This window comes from Augochlora pura, chromosome 7 (genome assembly GCF_028453695.1).
Source record: "Augochlora pura isolate Apur16 chromosome 7, APUR_v2.2.1, whole genome shotgun sequence".
Taxonomy (NCBI): Eukaryota; Metazoa; Arthropoda; class Insecta; order Hymenoptera; family Halictidae; genus Augochlora; species Augochlora pura.
In genome coordinates this window covers 14,973,179-14,994,114 of record NC_135778.1, presented here as the reverse complement: position 1 = coordinate 14,994,114, position 20,936 = coordinate 14,973,179, and the positions used below count along the sequence as shown (strand labels likewise).

Sequence of the window (20,936 nt, the reverse complement as noted above, 5' to 3'; positions counted from 1 at the left end):
CTCCGAGTTTTTTGTATTGGTGATGGAATACACACGCAACAGAAAAAAGCTTTGTCTGCACAACAAGATTGCATTGTCACTTTCATTCGGCCATGCGCTTGATATTGTCACACTATTAACATGCTCTTTCAATTAACCGTCGCCTGTCCATGAATACACTGTTACCTATCATGTTTTCACAGGAATGGATCCACAAAATCACAGACAATTTATTAATAAAAAGTAAGGTGGGAGAAACTAAGGGGAGAGACAATTACGGACGCATTAAACCGTTCAAACAACCGGAACAAACTTCGGTGCAGCTAGTTAAAAAAGAAACTAAATTAATCGATAAAAATGAGAAAATATATGGGATAGGATACCTCAATCCTGCTTTCGACGACAATCAAATTAACGTTATAAGCACACCTGAGAGCTCGCCAATCGATATCGTTCATAAAAGTAAGAAGTCTTCTGCAAAGTCCGAGAAAGTAAAAACTAAAATCGTAGATATTAGTAGAACCGTTAGACGAAAGTTAGACATGAGCTCTATACCGGATGTCGTTCAAACCTCTCAGCCTCAAGTTGTTCATATTGACGATGAACTGCCCTTTACGTCTCCCGACAGGGATGTCTACATGCCCGATGAAGAGTTCTTTTTGTCAAAAAATAGTACCTTATTTTCTCAAGTATCCACTAATACGTTGGTCACAAGCGACTCCAAACCGTATATTGAATATACTGCGCAAACGAATCCGTTCCGCATCGTAGAAGTGAAAGAAATGGAAATTAAAAAGTCTGTCGCATCTCCCGAAGATCATGTAATATTACCAAGTGCGAACGTTAGCGTAGGATTAATGCCACAAGTTGTTGAGAGAGTAGAAATTGTCGAAGATACGGAGACAGAGCCAGAATCGGTAGATACTGATACTGAAGATAAAGAAGCTAGAGGAAAGATCTCTAGTGGAGGGCAAGTCGTTAATAAGAAGAGAGAACTAATCCCTATTTTAAAGAAAAATAAATCGATCGATCCATATTCTGCAAAGAATACGAAGAAGTTGACACTTAAGTTAGACACCGAGAGTGTTCAATCGAACAGTCAGGTTTTGAACAGTAAATTAGTCAAAGTAGATAGTAGCAAAGCGTCGGCAAATGTGCAAATATATTCCAATGTAAAAAGTATTAAAGAACCTATATCCTATGGCTGGAAAGATAAAGACAGCGTTGCCGAGTATCTTATCCTTGATGAGGCTGAAACCCAATTGAAGTCGAATGCAGGAACTGCTGCCATAGCATCCCCCTTGCCAGTTAGTTACGCAAAAAGAAGAAAAGATCATATTAATGATAAAAGATCATCGTCTGAGAGAGACACCGAAGTTTTTAAACTGCGTTCGAATGACAAAGATAATTTAGATTCTGAAAAGAACCTCCGAGCTTTGTTATACAGACGCACACGTAGTATATCCAAAGATGATACGTTAGAAGATTGTGAAAGTTTCTACGGAAGCGATAAAGAAACCGATGATATTTTAATTTTCTCTGACGACACAGAAAATGACGTTGGAAGCTCCAGTTCAGAAGGGGAAGACCCAAATGTAGGAGAACATGTTGAGCACCTCTTGGGCAAGGTAATTTTAATGGCACCAAGTTTGCCATTAAAAGTTTGATAGCGTTTGTAATATTATTCATTGTAATATCATCATTCATAATAAAACGATTTTATATGAATGAATAGCGAGAGATGAAGGTTAACACAATACTTAACACGTTCACTACCATTCAACAGAGTGTTTATTTTGGCAACAAACAATTTATAAGTCTATTTTCATTAAAAAGTTGTGGACTTTTGTATATACAAAAGACTTGTGTATAATACAAAACCGTGATCATCACATTATATGACTGGTAATGAACGTTTTAAGAAAGTTTATTGTATAGTTTTTAAGTCGTCTTTCATAATGTTGTTATGCTTAGATTCAGGCTGGAAAGTTGTCACACGAATCGCAGCAGAAAGCTGAGACAAAGGTCTTAGGTGTCAGGAGACCTTTTAAGGCTTTAACGTCCTTATCCAGGACGGGTCTGGAGAAGTGTATTCTTGAGTTTGAACAATCTGCCCAGAAAATGTTGCACAGGATGGATATTATGTTTATGAGTATTAGTAGTATCAGTAATGAAAAAGATCCTGCCAAGCGTCTTGAGGTTTGTATAATACATATAATATATTTTTGTAATACTCCTACATTTGATCTTTTTATTTGCAAATTATATGTGTGTTTTTTATTTCAGGTACTAGAAGGTGAAGTTAGTACTCTTGCACCAGATGCAGCAGCTTTGATTAGCAAAGGTGATGGACTAGTGATGACAGTGCATGCATCTGATCCTGTTAGAGCAGAGAAGATAAAAAACGAACATCAGGACAAGTTGAGGAGCAAATGGCACCAAGTTATGTCAGAGATTGAAACTAGAAGAATCCAAGCACAACGGGGTGAAGATATGCTGCGACAATATAATAGCCTGGTGGCAGAGTTTGAAGATTGGTTTAGAGATGTCCCATTAAAACTTGAACAAGTGAATAACTACGAAGGCCACTTAGAATCTTTCACAGAAGAGTTTGATGCTAAGCGCGAACAGATTCATAAATTGAATGATCTGGCTGTTGAATTAAAGAGATTAAATGTTGGATATTCCGAAACTGTACGCTACAGTATCAATAGTAGATGGCAAGAAGTTAGCTCACAATTTAAAAGATATAGTGGCAGCAAGGATAAGGATAAACATGTTACTGACAAGAAAGTTGAAGTGGTATGTATAAATAATAGCAATATAATAGACAAGCAGTCGATACAAAAGGATTACTAATTTTTTGAAAATCAGGCACTACTATTTTTAGAAAACTTATCCTTTAATGTAATGTTTTGTAGGATGTGGGCAGAATTGACTTGCAAGAATTTACCACAAGAGTCAACAAGATCAGAGAAGCTGTGGTAACAGTAACCAGATCTCTAAACTCGATGCCGCTAAATGGCGATGATTATGAAATGTTCGCAAACCAAGAGGATTGTTTAAAAAAGATTAGTAATGCTTTGAATATTCTAAAACCGAGCATTGAAGAAATTAACTCAGTTTTTGAAAATGTCGCTTCACAATTAAGAAGGGACCAAGCTGAGCAAATAAGACGTTTAAGCGATAAACTACGAGAGGAATGGATTAATGTTAATCAGAGTTATGTAGAAAGGTTTAATCGTTGGGATAAATGTTATGAAAAATGGAAAGAGCTTTGCCACACGTGTAGAAGCTTCTCTGAGTGGCTGGATAAAATTGAAGAATCCTTAAAGAAGGTGAATTCTTCTGGTCACTCGAAATCATCAAAGACAAAAATATTTGAATTGGAGCAAGAAATTTCGAGAATGCAACGAACAGTTAATAATATTAATGTATCGAGTGCTAGCATTTTTAGTCGTTCCAAATCAGAAGATATGATCGAATTGAAAGACATGATTGAAATGATAAAGCGCCGCTGGCAAAATATAGTGGCTGATTTAAATACAAGAAAAGAAAAGTATGTATTGAGTTCATTGCATGAATTATTTATAATTTTTTGCTGTTTTGTAATTAGATCTTAACAGTAGTAGTTCAATGATTTTGATGGACACGTTCAAGCTATTCTCCCGATTGAGCTATTTCAGTTGTGATTTGCCTGTGGTGCTGTAGTGTTCAACGCAGTATAATCTTGAATCTAATAAAGAAATTTGTGCAAGAACGTGTAAAAGTATTAAATTTTATAAATTTTATTTTTCACTACGATTGCAGAATTATATAAATTTATTTTCAATTACTAACTTTATTTATATAAATATTTAGCAGTTTTTATGTCTTTCTAATATCAATATTACATCTTTAAGGACTTTTGCAATGGAAAGAAAAGTGAATACTGAAGGAAGAATTTTAGACAGTGCTTACAACATCTTGGAACAGATAAATTCCTTACTGGTGTCTCCAGCTAATCCATCAGATGAAACTTCTCTATCAATAAGATTGTCACTGATTAAAGTAAGTCGTACCTAAAATGTCACTATTTTTCTTTTGCTTTTAGACACTAGATTGCGTTGTATACAAAATTTATTATATGAGACTAGTCTTCATATGAGTATATTAATTTAAATTTTTTTTATCAATCATATATCTAGTTTATGTTTCCCATAAGTAATAGTTTGTATACGATCACTTTATTCCTTAACTAAAAAATTAATCCCATCAAATCAAACATCACTAGCTACGGTTACGTTATTAAATACACTGAAAGTGAACCTAATAATATCTTCACATGCCACGACTGCATGAACGAAACTGTGCCAAGACATAAATAGCATTGAACTCTCCCTTTTTTGTATATTTCCTTTCCAAACATAAACTTGTCAACCCAGTGGATCAGATTTTATATTTGTTTGCATATTTTTAGGCGAAACAAGAAGAACTTTGTACTCGTAAGAGATCACTGCAAAATTTAATACCTCAAAATTCGACATCTTCGAGTGAAGACGAGTGCAACAAGCTTCTTACTGATATGGACAAGGTACTGCCTAGAATGATTTGTTGAAATTCATAAAGTATGGCAGTGAATGACAACTATGTTAATTATTTATATTTAATTTACAGGCTAATTCAAATCTTTCGAATCATCGTGAATACGTTGAAAGTAAGCTTGCCTCTCTTAAAAAGTACATTTGTACTTTGGATGCTGTCATGACTTGGGTCATGGAAACGCGAACAAGAATAAGCATATCTCGAGAACTATCTGAACAAGATCGAATTAAAGTTATTAATAATGTTATGGTAAGTGCTAATGTGCTTGTGAATTGCAGACAATATGGTAATGTTAATTGTTAAACTATGTATCGATAGACAAAAGTAGAAGACCGTGAAATGGAAGTTAAGGATGTATTGGAGAACTATACTAATTTGGAGAAAGAATGCGAGTCTGCGAAACAACCAATTTCCGTGGAATTACAAGTAAGTGCAAAAATATGCGTACGCTGACTTTTTAATAAATTAATTAATTTTCTAATTAATTTTTTATTTTGGTTTATAATTTCTACAATCGTATCTATTTCATTTGGAATTAATTATTTATAAGGCTATGCAAAACATACAAATTCGAATATAGTATTTTTGTCTTAACTGTATTCCCATCCTGCCATGGCGCATTTCGTAGTAGATCTGTAAGAGATCTACTATCTTTAATGTTGCATAAAACATGTTTGACTCTATATGTGAAATATTTTACGGGGTGATTTTACAGGGCAGAATAAATCAGGAGTGATAGTGTACCGGTTTCGGTTTTGTTTTTAAATGATTAACATTTTTTCACTGTGCTTACGTCATTGTTCAACCTCTTCCTAACTTAACTTATATTATTTCATATTTTATGTTCTTTAAATTCAGATGTACATGTAAGATTTATGTGTACTAGGAAAAGTTAAAGAAGCTGAGAGAAGACTGGCAATTTGTTAAAAATAGCGGTGACATACAGGGTCATGATATCAAATCATCAGTTCCGGTTACCGTGACATCCAGGGAAAGAGGTAAGTCTTTTTTCTTAAAGTATCGTTTCATTACTGAGCTAAATTTTATTGTATCTTATCTTTTCCTTTAGAGAAAAAAAATTGTTATTTTTATTCAGCATGTAAGCCAATTTATATGTCACTTGAAAATAAGTAGCGCAATAATTATCAACTAAATTATATTATTCTTAACTTTTCAATCGATTCATGCGAGAAATTGAAATAGAGAGTAACATTTTCCCGTGTCTGACAACAGATGGCACCTTCCTCTGTTATCGACGCAGTATTTCTATAGTATTTAAAAGATTAAACAGCGTACAAGAAATGTTTTTTGTTTAGCTCAAATTGAGGCTTTTTCATTTCAATTTAATCTCATATTTAGTGAAATTTAACATATTAGGTGTCGATTGATTTCTTCTCGTAGGATAACTAATCTTCTCAATTTTCTAATACTTTTAAAATTTCAAGAACTGGTTAAAATAAGAGTTGATGAATTTCGATTGCAGTAGGTATATAAGTATATTATATCAAGGCTTGCTCTATAATTTATTTAAAAAAGTTAAATTGATTTTGATATCTATTTCACAATTTTAAGTATATCGGAGTAATTCTTAAGTATAAGGAGTCTATATTATACTCCCTATATAATTTGGGTATTACTGATAACACGGTTAACTTTTCCTCTTTTTATATACTCGCTCCTACTGCCCCTAATGATCAGGGGTCTGAGAAACTAAAAGGGTTTAGGTGGACCGAGCGACCAAATTCTCTTGCTCGAGGCATTGTTTTGTTTGTAGGTAGGACCATTCTTTTCAGCTCTAAATAGTATACTTTTGCACGATTTAATTTGGAAGTCACCGTATGAATCGAATTTACGTGAATTTTTCACGACCAACAAAAATAAACGTTCAATAAAGAAAATTTCATTTTTAGCCACCACCTTTATAATTTAAAGCATCAATGGCTGAGATACCTCATTCATATATACCTTATTAAAGAAAGTTCAATCACGATGTAAGAAAATTTAATCAAAGCTATTCTTGGATTGATTAATGCGCAATATATAATATTGAACTCTTCGACAAACATAGTCCGATTTACATCGCGTTTGGACTTATTTTAATCAGGAGACGCAAAATGACAGAAAATAAAATCGTCTTTTCTGCATATTTACTTCGCCCAGTCACGTCATCCTATTCATGTTCATCGCTTTCCTTTCTTATCACTATTGTCACTCTACATCCTTGTATACTGAGATAAGACTCTGCCGAGCTCGAAGCGCTGTGGTGGGTGAGATATGTGGACTGGGGCTGGTAAATTTAACCGTGCACAACTGTAATAGCAATTGATAGAAAATTGCGGACCTAGTCTCCCTAAGGAATTCGTCAGGGTTGAAAGCAATTGTAACTCCCGCTAAATGTACTCTTTCGGAACTGTCGTAGGATTCTCGAAGGGACTTCGTCGACTGAACAAGAAATAGTGCGTTTAGTCGGACCGGTAAGCGTGGTCACATATCACTTCCGTTCCGTGCTACGGAACGATATATATCTGCCACGTTAAGTGCAGTCTTTTCACCGAGCGCCTGTATCTTTTCTTCTTCCTTCGTTCGCGGATCGATTCGTGCATTTGGAATCGTTGATGCCGCGAATATTGCAGAGTCATCCGGCTTTTAGCTCGAAACTTCGTTTCCTTCTCTAAACATAATCCGTTTAAAAAGTCTCAGTAGCAAACGAATAAGTCGTGCGGTATAATTAGAAACGGAGAACTTGTTAAGCTTATTAAAATATTCGACGAACAACTGATCTTAATGTTCGAAGCTAATATTTTTTAATAACGTTCGGAGGAACTGAAGATGTTGCTATGTAGGGTGGTCACCAAAATATCTCGTCGAATTGCTTTGGCTGGCACGTAGTAAATTCGAAATAATATTTTTCACTTTGTCTTTTAACTTTGGTCGATAAGTGTACATTAATTGATCGATGCGAAGCTATTAATGGGAGAATTAAATGGAGCGAATAAAATTCCTTCGGCAAGGTGCATAATTCAGGATCATGTCGGTTTAATCGCGATGATTCAGGAAGGAAGAACCGTGGGGTTTGTTGATCCCGCGACGCAGAGCTTAACGGAAAGGTCGTAAGTTTGTAGTATAAGCGCGATCGTCGGGCCGCATAATGAGCGGATAAGCCGCCTAATGTAGTCGCGGTAGAATATCGCCAGACTGGAGATAGCTCGGGTACGCTTGCCTGGTTCCCTCGCTTCTCTTCAACCCTCTGTTTCCACCGCCCTTTCCTTCCCTCTATTGTTTTCTATGTCCGCTCTGCGGCGCGATGTCAAGATGAAATCACAACTCGTTTTGACGAAACTTCGGGGACTACAAACGGTTTAGGTTCGCGTTTTGTAACGTAACATTATCCTATTCCATTTCTACAATTTTCCACCGATGCGGCGAAAAGTAAGCTCTCGTTTCGGTGAATTCAGCGGGTAAGATTTCGGCTGCTAATTATGCATCATTTTACTTGAGTGAAATATCAGTGCTGTTTAATGCATGTTACATTACACATTTTACGAAAGTAGTTATAATTTCATTTTCTATAATAAAAGTTACGTTTTGTTAGGAACATGCATGCGATGTAAAATTAATTAGCGTGATTAATTAAGAATTATTACTCTTGTGCATTTTACATATGGGTCAGCACGATCGTATTTATGAAAATAAAAATTTGCTATGTAAGGAATGATTTAACTGTGTAAATAAGGTATAAGAACCGTGTGCTGATGTCTGTTCAGGATCTTATCCTTTCAAAATTTATAGATACAGGTATGTGCATGTTTAGCGAAATAATTAAATATAAAATTAGAATTTAAAAATCGTAATAAATGGTAGAATAAATGGTTGAAAAAAAAATGGAATAAAATGAGAATGATTCTTTTTCGCTATTAGTGGATCGACAGGGCACAGCCGGCAAGTTCTCATCGGAATAATCGATGAGGGAAAAATCTAGGTGGGCTGGTTTTTATGTTTCCCAGAGGAACGTAGGGTGAATAGCGTCAGTTCGTGCTACCTTCCCCATAACTCTGTCGAATCACTTCCATAGATTCATTCTTAGTTGTTAGCAAACCAGGTTGCATTAGCTGATTGATTTCCCTCATCTCATAATTATTAATATATCCTCATTATTGCGGTCGCTTGCTTCTGCTGTTTTCATTTCACATATTCAACTAAATTAAATTTAAAACTTGTGTAAAAACCTAAAATGCATTTTATTTATGGAACCCTTTAATTTAATATATTCTCACAAAGAAACAGGAGTAAATGAGTCTAGTCATGCACGGCAACAGGTGTAAACAATATTGCAAGATAGAATGTGCGTGAGATGGATGAATGATTAAGATTTTTTATAATTGTAATTATGACAATGTAGATAAAGCCCCATTTTTAGCTATGGCAGTAAATAAATACTATTATTAATATTATCATTATATTGTCTTTTCATATTTGTATTGCATTACGCTTGCCCACTTCAACGCTGTCACTATTACGAATAAAAATAAATAAAAATATTCTTTGAAATCGGCTATAAACATATATACAGTGTCGTTTTTTGAAAATGATCTATTCTCGCTAATAATAAAAGCCGAACGCCAACTTAGAAAACCTTAGCTCTAGGTTAATCCAATTTTTGATTATTTTAGTGTTGATTAGTTTAGTTTCGTTACTTTATTTTATAATTAGTTGATATAATGATTTGAGATATTTGTGACGTTCTTGTTGGAAAGTACAATATTGAAAACAACAGTTCAAAATTAATTATGCGAATAGTTGTCTTTTATTTGAAATAAAGCTTGCCCAGTTCTGGTCAGGAAAGGGTAATGTAAAAGCATCATTAAAAATATTTTAATAAACTGTTTATTACTAAATCCTTATAGTTGGCCTTTACATGTAGACACCATTTTCCTAAATTCTCGACGTTTTTCCTCTCCGATGAACGAACATATTACCTTGATAATCTTCTGCAAACACTAAGATAGCAGTCTGTTATCCGATACAAAGTCCATTGCAGTCCGAGCGTCGAAGTTGGTTGTAGCCCACAGCGAAGCTGAGAGGTATCGTAGAAATTCGTGCGATTTGCATCGAACCGAGTGAATATTCAAATGTACATTAGCTCGGCTGCTAGTCAATAATTGACTACACGGCGATACATGACGCGCGAGGTAAAGCTGATTAGGACAATGGTCCCGCGGCGTTGCCGGAAACACAATATTTCGTTTGTACCGAGGCGAATCGGAGATTGATTCCGACTGTCAGGATTATAAACGTGTCATCTATATACGTACGTATAATGTTACGTGCACGTTGTGTGAACATTAACAGCGAATTACGCCAATCCCGGAAAAGCAGATTTCAGCTAGTCTAGCTCTCAAGGCCCGGGCGCCGTGGATGGAGCTGATGCTCGTTCGAACGAACTCGTTCCTCGTTAGCGAGAAGGCTCATTAAGGCTTTCATGTTCCTGCGGTCACGTTTCGTGCCTAGTCTAGCAACATAGGCGTTCCCTCGTCTTTTTCCAAATCGAAAAGGAACAGATAAAAGTCGAGGGAATCGCGGCGGAATTAGACGGTGGAAGCGTGGAAATTGGAGATCGCAGTTTTGAACGGATACTAAAATAAACGTGTACACGTGGCACGCGGAACGTGTGGAAAGGAATTAAGGATCCAGAATGCCAGGATCCTTTAACCCCTTGCCTTATGACTCGTTCTTAAAGAAACGCGTATATGAGCAGATAATCTAATTTAACCCAACTCAATGTGAGGAGTTACTACGAAATTTAGGATTATCTTTATCACCTATCTATAGTTGCCCGAATGCAGAGATCCATTCTTGTCTGTAAAAGATGCTAAAATTCAAATATCTTCTAAATGAATGATTTTACGCAATAAATGCCTTGGTATTTTTATGAAGAGAACGCAACATTTCATTAAATTGTAACGAAATTGGAAGGTTCGTTGAATGTTTGGATTAATGTCTATTAAGGCACTTTACAATTTTTTTGGCTAATTCGAAAGCCTTGCGAGCAATCACTCCAGCTACGTAAATTCAGATCGCTTATGAAATATACCGCGTAAACAGTGTTATAATTTGCCGCGTAAAAAAGAGACGTGCGTAAATCGAGGGATAGATCTACACGCGCACACTGAGATCCGGATTCGTTTACTACGCGTGTACACGTGAGATAGGGATTCTCCGGTGAGAACCTCTATGCGGCCGAGTTCGTGTTTAAAATCCATGATCGACACGAAAGATGCGTTCGGTATCTCTTTATGCATTTTTCATTCAGCCTCTCCCGGCCCCTGCGGATAAAATATCGCGCGGTGCCGCGTTAAATTTCAATCGCCTACGAAACACCGGCATGTAAACGTGTCTTCTCTTTCTCTCTCTCTCTCTCTCTCGCTTTCATACGGTCAATTTTTCAACGTTGTCCGATTTTTTGTTGTTCCGTTTTCGGCTACCTGTTCGCCGGTCGTTCCCGTAGAAATCAACTCCGCCGACAGAGAGGGCGGTGTTTACGATGCCCGCCGTGTTCTCTCGGCGGCGACAATAAAAAACAGATAAAATTTTCGCCCCCGACGAGAAATATCGGATGTTGTGACACGGGGATCGAGCTGTATGACGCTCCGGTAATTGCGCCGGGCCTGCTGTACCGGAGACAGCTTTTTATGCCGCGACTGGTAATGACACCCGCCCCGCGCAGCTGACCCTCCATTATTTCTCACCGGCGCTTTTCCTATCGAACGAAAATCCCCTAGCCGGAGGGGGAACGCGCAAACCGCGTGCTCGTCTTTCCCCGAATCCTAGAGCTTCTTGCGTCCGCGATGCACAGTCACTCCGGGTTCAGTACAACGTATCTTAATATGTACTATTTTAAATGAAATAGTAAATTCTGAGATTACTGGTCGACAGTATTTTCACCCCTTGCACTGTTGCGTCTTTCAGAGCTACTTTCATTACTACTGTTTAGTCTTTAGTTATTTTCTTGATGTCATGAGATGATTATTGTGTCCCGACTGGACTCGTCTATTTTCATTCCCAGATTTCGATGACAGGGGATTCAAACTTTCTTTCAATTTAACACTAAACCTACCACGGTCAAAATGACCGGTTTCTAGTTTTACAATATTACACAAGCTTTAAGCGACCCCTTTGTTTTAATAAATTAATTATTGTAGTAAGCTTTGTAATTAAAGCTTGACAGAGTCTAAACGAATTTTATCTTCTCACTCTTACGAGTCAAGGCACACCAATGCATACAGTATCACTGCTCGGTAGGTTTAGTGTTAATAGAAATGCATTGGCAGCCACATTTATCGAATCGTGCATGAAACGTTCGTCACTAGTCTGACTCGTTATTATAGCGCGAGGGGTTTATATTTAAGGTAAACTGTTATCGCCAAGGCTTGTTTTCAGTCATAAAATAGTAAAATGTGCGCTTATTGTGTCAGTATCATTGATAAGAACATACGCGAGTATATGAAAAGTCAAAGGAATGATATAATCTAGTGATGCATTAACTACACATTAATATTATAAATTTAATATTGTAAGTGTTAGGTATGTAGTAAGAACTGCAGATTAATTTATACCTTGGAGATCACAGTTGCATAAATACAAAAATATAGCGCTGAAAACTATGATCACCTCTTTTGCTGCGACTTATATTGGATAGAATGAATCTTTAAGCATTACGTTTACGGTGTCCTTTTTCTGGAGTTCTCGGCTGCAATTTGCATTTTTCGTCATTCAATTGCTTGCTTGGAGGTCGAAATTCAAAAGTGCATTATTCTTGCGAGTTATTAGATTTTGGGATTTACCTCCTTTTTAGAGGAATTATTAGCGGTCGAAATCATACAATCGGCGGATCCTTCGCTTTATTAAAATCGGAACTCGCACACGGCGGCGAGCGGGGTACGTAAAGCGAAAGCTACTTTTATGAATTCCTGATCTAGTTCCCAGCTTCGCCCCGGCGCTCGACGATCCTTAATCCGAATCAATAAAACCGTCACGTATCGACGCCAGCCGTCGGAAGTGAAGAATGACGAGTGTCATGGATTTACGTCGGGAAATAAGACGAAGAGGCACTTCGTCCGGGATCTAATAAGAGCCAGCTTAGCCGTGAAATTTTATTGTACTACGAAAAAGCTTCCGACGGCGTTGGGCGAGCGCGCGCGGGGGCGGGGGCGGTTTTCACCCCTCGCCATACGTTACTGCTTCGCATGAATGCTCGTAGAACGCACGTGTGGGTGGTGCGTAATATGGGACAGCAGTCTACACAACCACTGGATACCGATGTCGTGGAGGGCGAATGACTAGGGGCGGACGGATGAGCGAAATAATGGTTTTTTGGGGTGGGCGGGGGCGGTCGCCGGAAGAATGAAGGCGGCGAGTTTGGAGGGAGGTGTTCTTCGATGCTGAAATATGTTGCTCTATGGACAGTGGCTACGCGTTACCCTCAATGAGATTTTGTGTTTAAAGGGTAACGTAGAACAGTCATTTAAATTCTCATTTGACGATGGAAAATTCTGTGGTTAGGTGAGGGAAATATTTGTAATATAATACCGGTGCTTATTCCATTAAATTCCTGTGCTACAAATGAGATTTTCATAAATTGAATAAATAAAATAAATAAAATCTTGAATAAGAAGAGCGTCACCCATATCTATCGCCCGGTCTTCTTATTCAAGATTTTATTTATTTTATTTATTCAATTTATGAAAATCTCATTCGTAGTACAGGAATTTAATGGAATAAGCACCGGTAAATATAATATATATATGAGATAAAAATCCTAAAAATTCATACATTATTATATTCGTTATACATTAATTTATATTTCATGTACAAAATATAACGTTATCCTACATGTTCCGACTATCGAATTTGGGCACGAACAAATTCACGCTGGGCGACGAACGTGTTAATCGCATCCCATATATGTAGAATCGTCTTCTTTCTTTCCATCTCGTTGTTGATTTCTCTGCAAATGCACTTGCATTTTACGCGGAGCCTCGCACAGTATTGCGTTGCTCTGTTTCAAGACGGTATTCCCCATTCACAGAGGAAAGATGATTCGATCCAACATCCAAATACAATTTCGTGTCTACGACGAGATGAAGTGCATAGATTCTCTCGACGTCAACCGATTGGGCCATGTTGGTTTAGAAAGCTCTTTCGCAGTCTTCCTGCACTCGCTTCCACCTCGTTTCGCGAGGCTACATTCGATTCCGCGTACGTCGGAGGAAGTTCGATTTCAATGTGAATCGTACACGTTCCGAAGAGATTTAATATTCTTTCAAGTAACTGCTGCGATCTTACGATCGCCATATCATATATACCTCCGCGAAAGCAATCGCTATACCAGTCGGAAACGGTACGAGGCAAGTTCTAAAATTGTCGAACAGATCAAACGATATTCGATTGTGAGCCTATAAAATCTATATTGTGCGCGTTTTATATTTGTTAAATTTACAATATATATACTTAGCGACAAAATTGAAGAAACATATTACACAGATGCGTATTATTTGGTGTAGTCAATGTTCTTAACGTAGAAAAAACATTAGTACCGTGTCAACGAAATTATTAATTTTGTGGTTTTTAAATTTTTTAACTTCTTTATTTATATTTTATCGTGCACGCGAAACTTACGATATAACGGTGTTACAAAATTACTCTTCCATAAAAAAAAATCAACTAGAAAGACTAACATCTGCAACGCGGTGTAAATTAGATAAAGTTTTAGTATAAAATTAACCAATGGCGATATTATGGGCTCTTGCTGATCCTCCATTGCCTTGCGCAAGAATGTACAAGAATCCCTAAAATAATAAAAGTTATTAATCACCGAGAAATAATGTTTGTCATGATCAGCTTACAAGCTATGAAAAATGTTTGGCACAGTTAATTTGTGAGAATGACATGCGAAGTTGATATGATTTTCCATATTTTGCGATATTCCCTTAAATATAAAAGCATTGTTCGCGATATTAATTAAGAAAATTCCCTGTCGTTAGAGTTCTTTAAAATTATTTTTCTTATTTGTCGGTTGCACTAAATAAAACAATATTGCAATATAAACAATACATTGTATATTTCACTACAATATCTACTTTCAATTTACCAAGACGTACATTTGTTGAAATATCATGTCTCACAAAAATGTTAACGATATGAAAAGTTTCTTAACTTTTGTCCGTAAATGTATAGTCTATGTAGAACGTAATGAGTACAAACAGCGTTTCTGTTGGATAAAAATCTTATTGATCTCATGTGAGTTTCACAGAATGGTGGAAATTGCGTGAAGCAGTCGCAGTAAAATCGTTTCGGCGTCTAACTTTCTTGTCTCTCTCACCTGCAACGCTTTTTTCGCGTTTCTGATCGCGCCGACGTGACAAACTCTTTCTATCATGCGACCCGTGAGACCGTTTAGGGGCGATCGAATGGTGGTGCGCCGCGTCATCATCGTTTTATTCGGATCGCAGTGACTAGGTATGTATTCGGTCGTTTCCGAGGCGACCACCAGCTTCTTGTGATCGAGGTTCCTCGTCAGTGACATCAGCCGTTTCGCGCACAGATCAATGATCGCGTCTTCAAGTATCAGAACCTGATAATTACTGTCGAATTAAAAAAAGTTCAGAAATACTTCGGCTACAATTAGAAGATTAGATTCAACACGGTAAAATCATGTTTTATGCACTATGCCATTTATTGATCGTGAATTGTGTCATAATGAATTTTTCTCACGCCGTCATTGGTATAATAAAATAGTGCAATAAGATTAAATAGAAGTAAATATATATATTAAAATTGTTGATGAAGGGTTAAGTGCTAAGAGATTTGAGGTTGTCATAATTGATATGTCAACAATTGAGACTTTTGACTCAATAATCACTAATCGATGTTGTATGATAATTAAGAGTAAGATAGAAATTGAAGGGGTTATTGTAGATTGCAAAATAAGTGTAAAATAACTTTTGAACGATGGGAAAGGCCAACTACTAACGCTAGTTCGTCTACAGGCACACTGAACGATTATTTGAAATGCTTTTGAGCCAAAAATAATGTTGAAAAATGAACTTTCGTGAAAGGTAATGTAATCGTGCATAAATCAATCGGGACATAGCTTAAGCTTATTTGAAAAAATAATCCCCTTTTAGTTTGACCTATACGCTCTGCTGACGTAAATCCAAAGAAAAAAAAATGGGATATCCTTGTTCGCAGATTTTTTTTATAAAATACGTGCACGAGGAAAGATCTTTTAGAATGTAAGCGTAAAACATAAAAAAAGAGTTCGAAGAATATTTTGACGAGTTTTAATTTTATCAATTAGTTTGATTAAAAATCGCAAGAATTTAAACCTAACAAGTCCACAGATATTATTGATTATTGATTATCAGGTCATTCATTCGTTATGTACAAACGAATGGGTTGGAAATACAATGGCCTAAATTCCACTTTCAAACATTTTAACTTGTCTTAAAATGCAATCGATAAATGCCAAATGTCAGAAAGACGAGCGAAATAAATTATAAAGTTACGATAAACTAACTCTAAATTATTTGAACGATACATTTAACCTATGAAAAATACACGTGTTAGTAAACGATGATATTCTTTGTTTCTCATAATCAGGAAAATGTCCCCTATTGGAATAATGCCCACGGAAAAGAATAAGATTGATGATGAAATAAAGACGATACATGAAAATGACTAATTTCTTTTTCAAATATATCGATTGGACTCCCGCTGCTTTCGGTTACGTGGCTTCGATTCTTTTCAATCCCACATCTCGTCGACTTCTCCGAGAAGCTTTCTGTGTGTCCGTGTTCAATCTGATCTTCTGTGCCATGAAGAAGACGTTTATTGTAACGGAAAGATGTACCTGAGGCTCTTTCACGATTTTTCTGAGCCAGTCCGGCAGCGAGGTCGTCGAGGTCTTCCTGAAGATCCTTTTACTTAAGAATTTACCATCCTTAATTTCTCGATGCACGGTATCCTCCGACAATACGTGCGAAGCATACGGATTCGGGTAACGCTCGAAGAACCCCCGGCAGACTGTGAACCAGGAGTAAGGGAGGATCGTTACCTCCGCGCTTTCCTTCATCGACCGAACCTCTCGATCCTTCTTCACGTCCCCGTTGACTCTCTTGCCTCCCGGCTTGTATCGAATCACTCGACGCGGCTGAAAATTACGTAACTACGATCACGCGAGATTTCTCACTCCTCCCCCATCCACGGCCTTTTTTGTCCCGATCCAACGCTATTCATACGAATCTATTGAGTTACTGGCGCATTACTCGTTCATTCACACTCGCGCGGGCACAGGCTCAGTCACCGAGATGGACACAGACGCAACATTGACAGAGCCAGATGTACAGACCCAGACACCAACATTGGCATAGCCACGTGTACAGGCACAACCACCGATACAGAGGTAGCATTGACATAGTCACAATTACAGATGCAGTCATAGGACGCAGACACAGCACAGAAGACACAGACACAAAGCAAAAACACTGCATCTGACATAGTCACAGAGAGACAGAGAGACAAAGACGGAGACATAGCCATAACCATAGACAGAGACAAAAACAGAGACATAGGACACAGACACGCATCCCTTATCCCAGGCGTCGCTTTCATCCGTCCTTATTCTTGCAATTCATTAGTGAATCGTCAGGTGCTTCGTAGACAATGGCTCCACCTCCCGCCCCTCATTAACGTAACCTCAATGACAACAACGCCCCCGCGATTTTAAATACCCCGTATCACTCTGCCCGTCGACAATGATCATCAGCTTGACGCGAACAACCAGTGGAATATTTCGCTTGTATTGTGAGCTCGTATTGTTTATCGGTAGATCGGGGGAGTGTGCACGTTTGTAGCATCGTACAACGTTGGTAAAACGAAGATCGGAGTGCGGTAATTAGGCCATTTTGATCCAGTGTGTAATAACAATTTTAAAATTGAAATTAAAGTTTAGAGATGTTAACAAACTTTAAAAATGATTTGAATCTTTTTTTGAGATCTTAGATAGGCTAGTTTTCTATAGAATGAGTATATAACAATTCTTTCTTAGATTACAACTGATTGGTATGATAAAAATGATTCAGTTTTTATATTATTTTATATTTAACACCGATCAATGCGTTCGTTAATATCAAGTAACCTACAAATGAATAACCTACGATTGTTATTAACGAGAAAACGTAATCGCCGATACTTATGTACAAGTATCGCACGCTTTATAAAGAGTTTAGTCACGAATGATATTCTATTAACAACGGGGTTACCTGTCAATGTTATTTCCAATTCAGCATTTTTCTTTTGTATTCCACGCTGTGGACCATTCGCGTAGATTCGAGGTTTTACATTTACGCTTCTTTTTTGTCGACAGAGAATGGGTGTTCCTTCAGTACATATCATACCTTGTTCTTGGAAACTTCATTCATTCGTGTACATACGGCGAAATCTTTTCATTCACTAGCGTTATTATATCGATTGCAAATAAGTAACTTTTCACAGCGTAAATAACAATGCTCTATACATACGTATGAAAGCAGTTATTATTTTTGACAACGAAATATTCGATGATTTTATGCAGCGCTGTTAACTGGTATTGTTACGGACTGTAGATAAAAAATAAAAACCATGACCAGTCTACGGTGTTGAAAATTCCGCGTGGCGATCCGGTGTCGAACTGTAGGACGTGCAAATTGCTCGGCGGGCGCGAGATTGTGTCGCGTTAATCCGAATATCTTGCCGGTTGCCTCGGTGCAACTAGATAGTGGACTACGCGATTGCATCGCGGCGTATCCGTGAGGAAGCCGTAACAATTATTGGCGAAGAAGAGAGAGAGAGAGAGAGAGAGAGACCCGGGGAGGTCAGGTTTCTACGCCGGTGTCTAAGCCGCGTTCATTACTGTACCGACAATCAAGCTCGCTCCATGGTCAAGAGGGCGGTAAAGGGCAGGCAGAAGCAGGCAAGAGCAGAGGATGGTTCCGGGTTGGGAGAGACACTGGGAGCGAGGGAGTTAGGGGTGGTTTAAGCGAGTGTAGCCGCGGCGGTCAGGCTTGTAATCTGACGGTGGTGGGTCGTTCGGTTGGTCGAGGGTAAAACGGTCCATTAAGGCCGGCTAGCAGTTAGTGGGCATGCTACAGGAACCAGCCAGCTTACTAATGCCAGGCCTCGGGGATCCCCGCAAGGGCCGTTACCGAGGCCGGCCCTGGGGGTGGTTTCACCTTCGCGAAAGTTAGATTTCGTTCGGTCGCATGCGTTCTCTCTTGTTTGTCTAAACGGCGATGCATCACGCGGCCGCCTATCGGTGGTCGATACTATGGTTTGTCTTGAGGTCATCCTTGCTTATTTCTATAGGCTTGTCTGCGTCCTCAAATACAGTGGGACCTCTATTATCCGGCTTAAGTGGAATGACACGAATGTTTGAACATTAGAACAGTCACTTACTGTTGGTTGTAGTGCTGGGTCTCGTCTTTATAGATTTGTACAGTATAGGCTAGCGGTGGCGGTGATTACTGTGGTATAAATAAGACATACTGATATTGCATCACCTTATGATTTTGAAAAATAGCGATTTTGCATCTTCATTAGTTTTCACAAATTTTTAATTTTTCTTAATGATTGATATTCAAATTGGAAATAATATTTTTGGTACAACTGAAATTCTATTAATGAATAGTGGTATACATGTCGCGATATAATAACGATAATTCGCCATTTATGATCGAATATTATAACTAGAAAAATTCAGTATTTTCATACGGTTCTAATACAGTGGACAAGACTGTGTTTGACCATTAACTGTACGATCATTTTCACAGAAGGGGCTAATAAGTTTAATAGCCCCATAATAAGTATAATATAATGTAATAATATAATATAAGTATAATTTAATATAATATAATACGTTCTAAATACAATAAGTCACAAAATTATTGGCACATCTTTTAAAATGCAATAACTTTTTTCAAACTGAACTAAACGATTTAGTTTTTTTTTTAGATGATAGAAGGATTAGTCTACTAGACAATGATTAAAATGTGTGCCTTCTTTCAATTTTGCTATTACAAATAGGATATTCGCATAAACATATGGTACGATAATAAGTAACAACACGAATTCGATTAGTCTACGCAAAAGTTGACTACGTGACACAGCTAGGTCGTCGTGGTGCAGATAACGCGATCGAAAACGAATTATGGGGCACCGGAAAAACAGATCAAGCGATCAAAGCTAACAGGGGTGTCTACGCGAGGGTTTGGTAGTTTTAAATGATAGGGACTACACGTTGAAGCAGGGAATGTGTGAGTAGGAAAATGGAGATTGGTAGGACGAGATAATGTCACTAGTATGTTAGCGCGGAAGGGTACTGACCCACTTAACGGTGTTGTTCGTATAAAGAAGGAAACAAGAAGGGTCAATAGAGATCTTTGACTTAATTACTAGCTACCATTAACTTGCAACTCAAAGTTACAACTAAACCGCCCATCAGATCTGAGTGAAGATATTTGAATTAACACGTACAAATATTTGCAAATATTATTTCTCCCGTAATTCATTTCTGTATTAAATGGAATACAAGTAGAAATCCTTAATTGATTTTACAAATATATAGTAAGTATTTAAAATGTATAGTTTACAATGTAAAGCTGAAATACTTAATTGAAATAATTAATTGAAATTTTCTTAACGCTTGAATATTATTTCCAAGCAACTACTGTAATGAACTATGTGCATTTGTAATACATATTTTTTGAGACACGTACATTGTTAAATGCAAACCGATAAAAATGCTCCAATTAGATTCATCGATTAAGTCAAATATAAAAAAGCTTATTTTTCAAAATAGTAAGCATTTGTATATTTTTTTTTTATAAACATCAGCCGGCGTTGGAGGTAGATAGGAATGCCATATCCGGCCAACGTCGTCTTCGGTTATCAGGCGAGGGCGATAGCTTTGTTGTGGCCACGGGTTGAACGCGATTTACGCGATAAAGTTTAGCTTGGCGGTAACTTGAACGCCGGACATCGAGTTGACGATGTTATCGGTATGTGTACGCTCGAACAAATTACCGTACGCGCTGTACGTACTGCTCGGACGAATATCCGAGAACCGGTCTCGCCAGAGGAAGGGTAAGCAGAAGTTACTGATGCGAAGGGAAGAACACCCCTTAAACGCGGCCCGACCTTCGGTTGGGGTGACTCTGCCTTCACCAACCAAAGTTTGATTACTGTTTTCACTGCGGGACTGCGATAGAACTGCAATACATACGTATCGTCTCCACAGACCTCGATACACATTCTCACGTCGTTACTTCGCTGACGTTCGA

General features: G+C 37.7%; 1 protein-coding gene across 6 annotated transcripts in view; it reads left to right on the top strand.

The window, feature by feature from the left end:
• LOC144473563 (dystrophin, isoforms A/C/F/G/H) overlaps positions 1-20,936 on the top strand; it is an 856,126-nt gene that overhangs the window by 33,870 nt on the left and 801,320 nt on the right. For 5 of the 6 annotated variants that reach the window (XM_078187528.1, XM_078187527.1, XM_078187530.1 and 2 more), the window contains 9 exons: positions 183-1,607; positions 1,954-2,178; positions 2,266-2,781; positions 2,901-3,538; positions 3,882-4,029; positions 4,439-4,552; positions 4,636-4,812; positions 4,882-4,989; positions 5,450-5,561. In XM_078187528.1, the coding sequence (XP_078043654.1) occupies positions 183-1,607; positions 1,954-2,178; positions 2,266-2,781; positions 2,901-3,538; positions 3,882-4,029; positions 4,439-4,552; positions 4,636-4,812; positions 4,882-4,989; positions 5,450-5,561 (3,463 nt within the window). The remainder of the gene's footprint in view (positions 1-182; positions 1,608-1,953; positions 2,179-2,265; positions 2,782-2,900; positions 3,539-3,881; positions 4,030-4,438; positions 4,553-4,635; positions 4,813-4,881; positions 4,990-5,449; positions 5,562-20,936) is intronic. The other variant, XM_078187532.1, reaches the window with a different exon arrangement.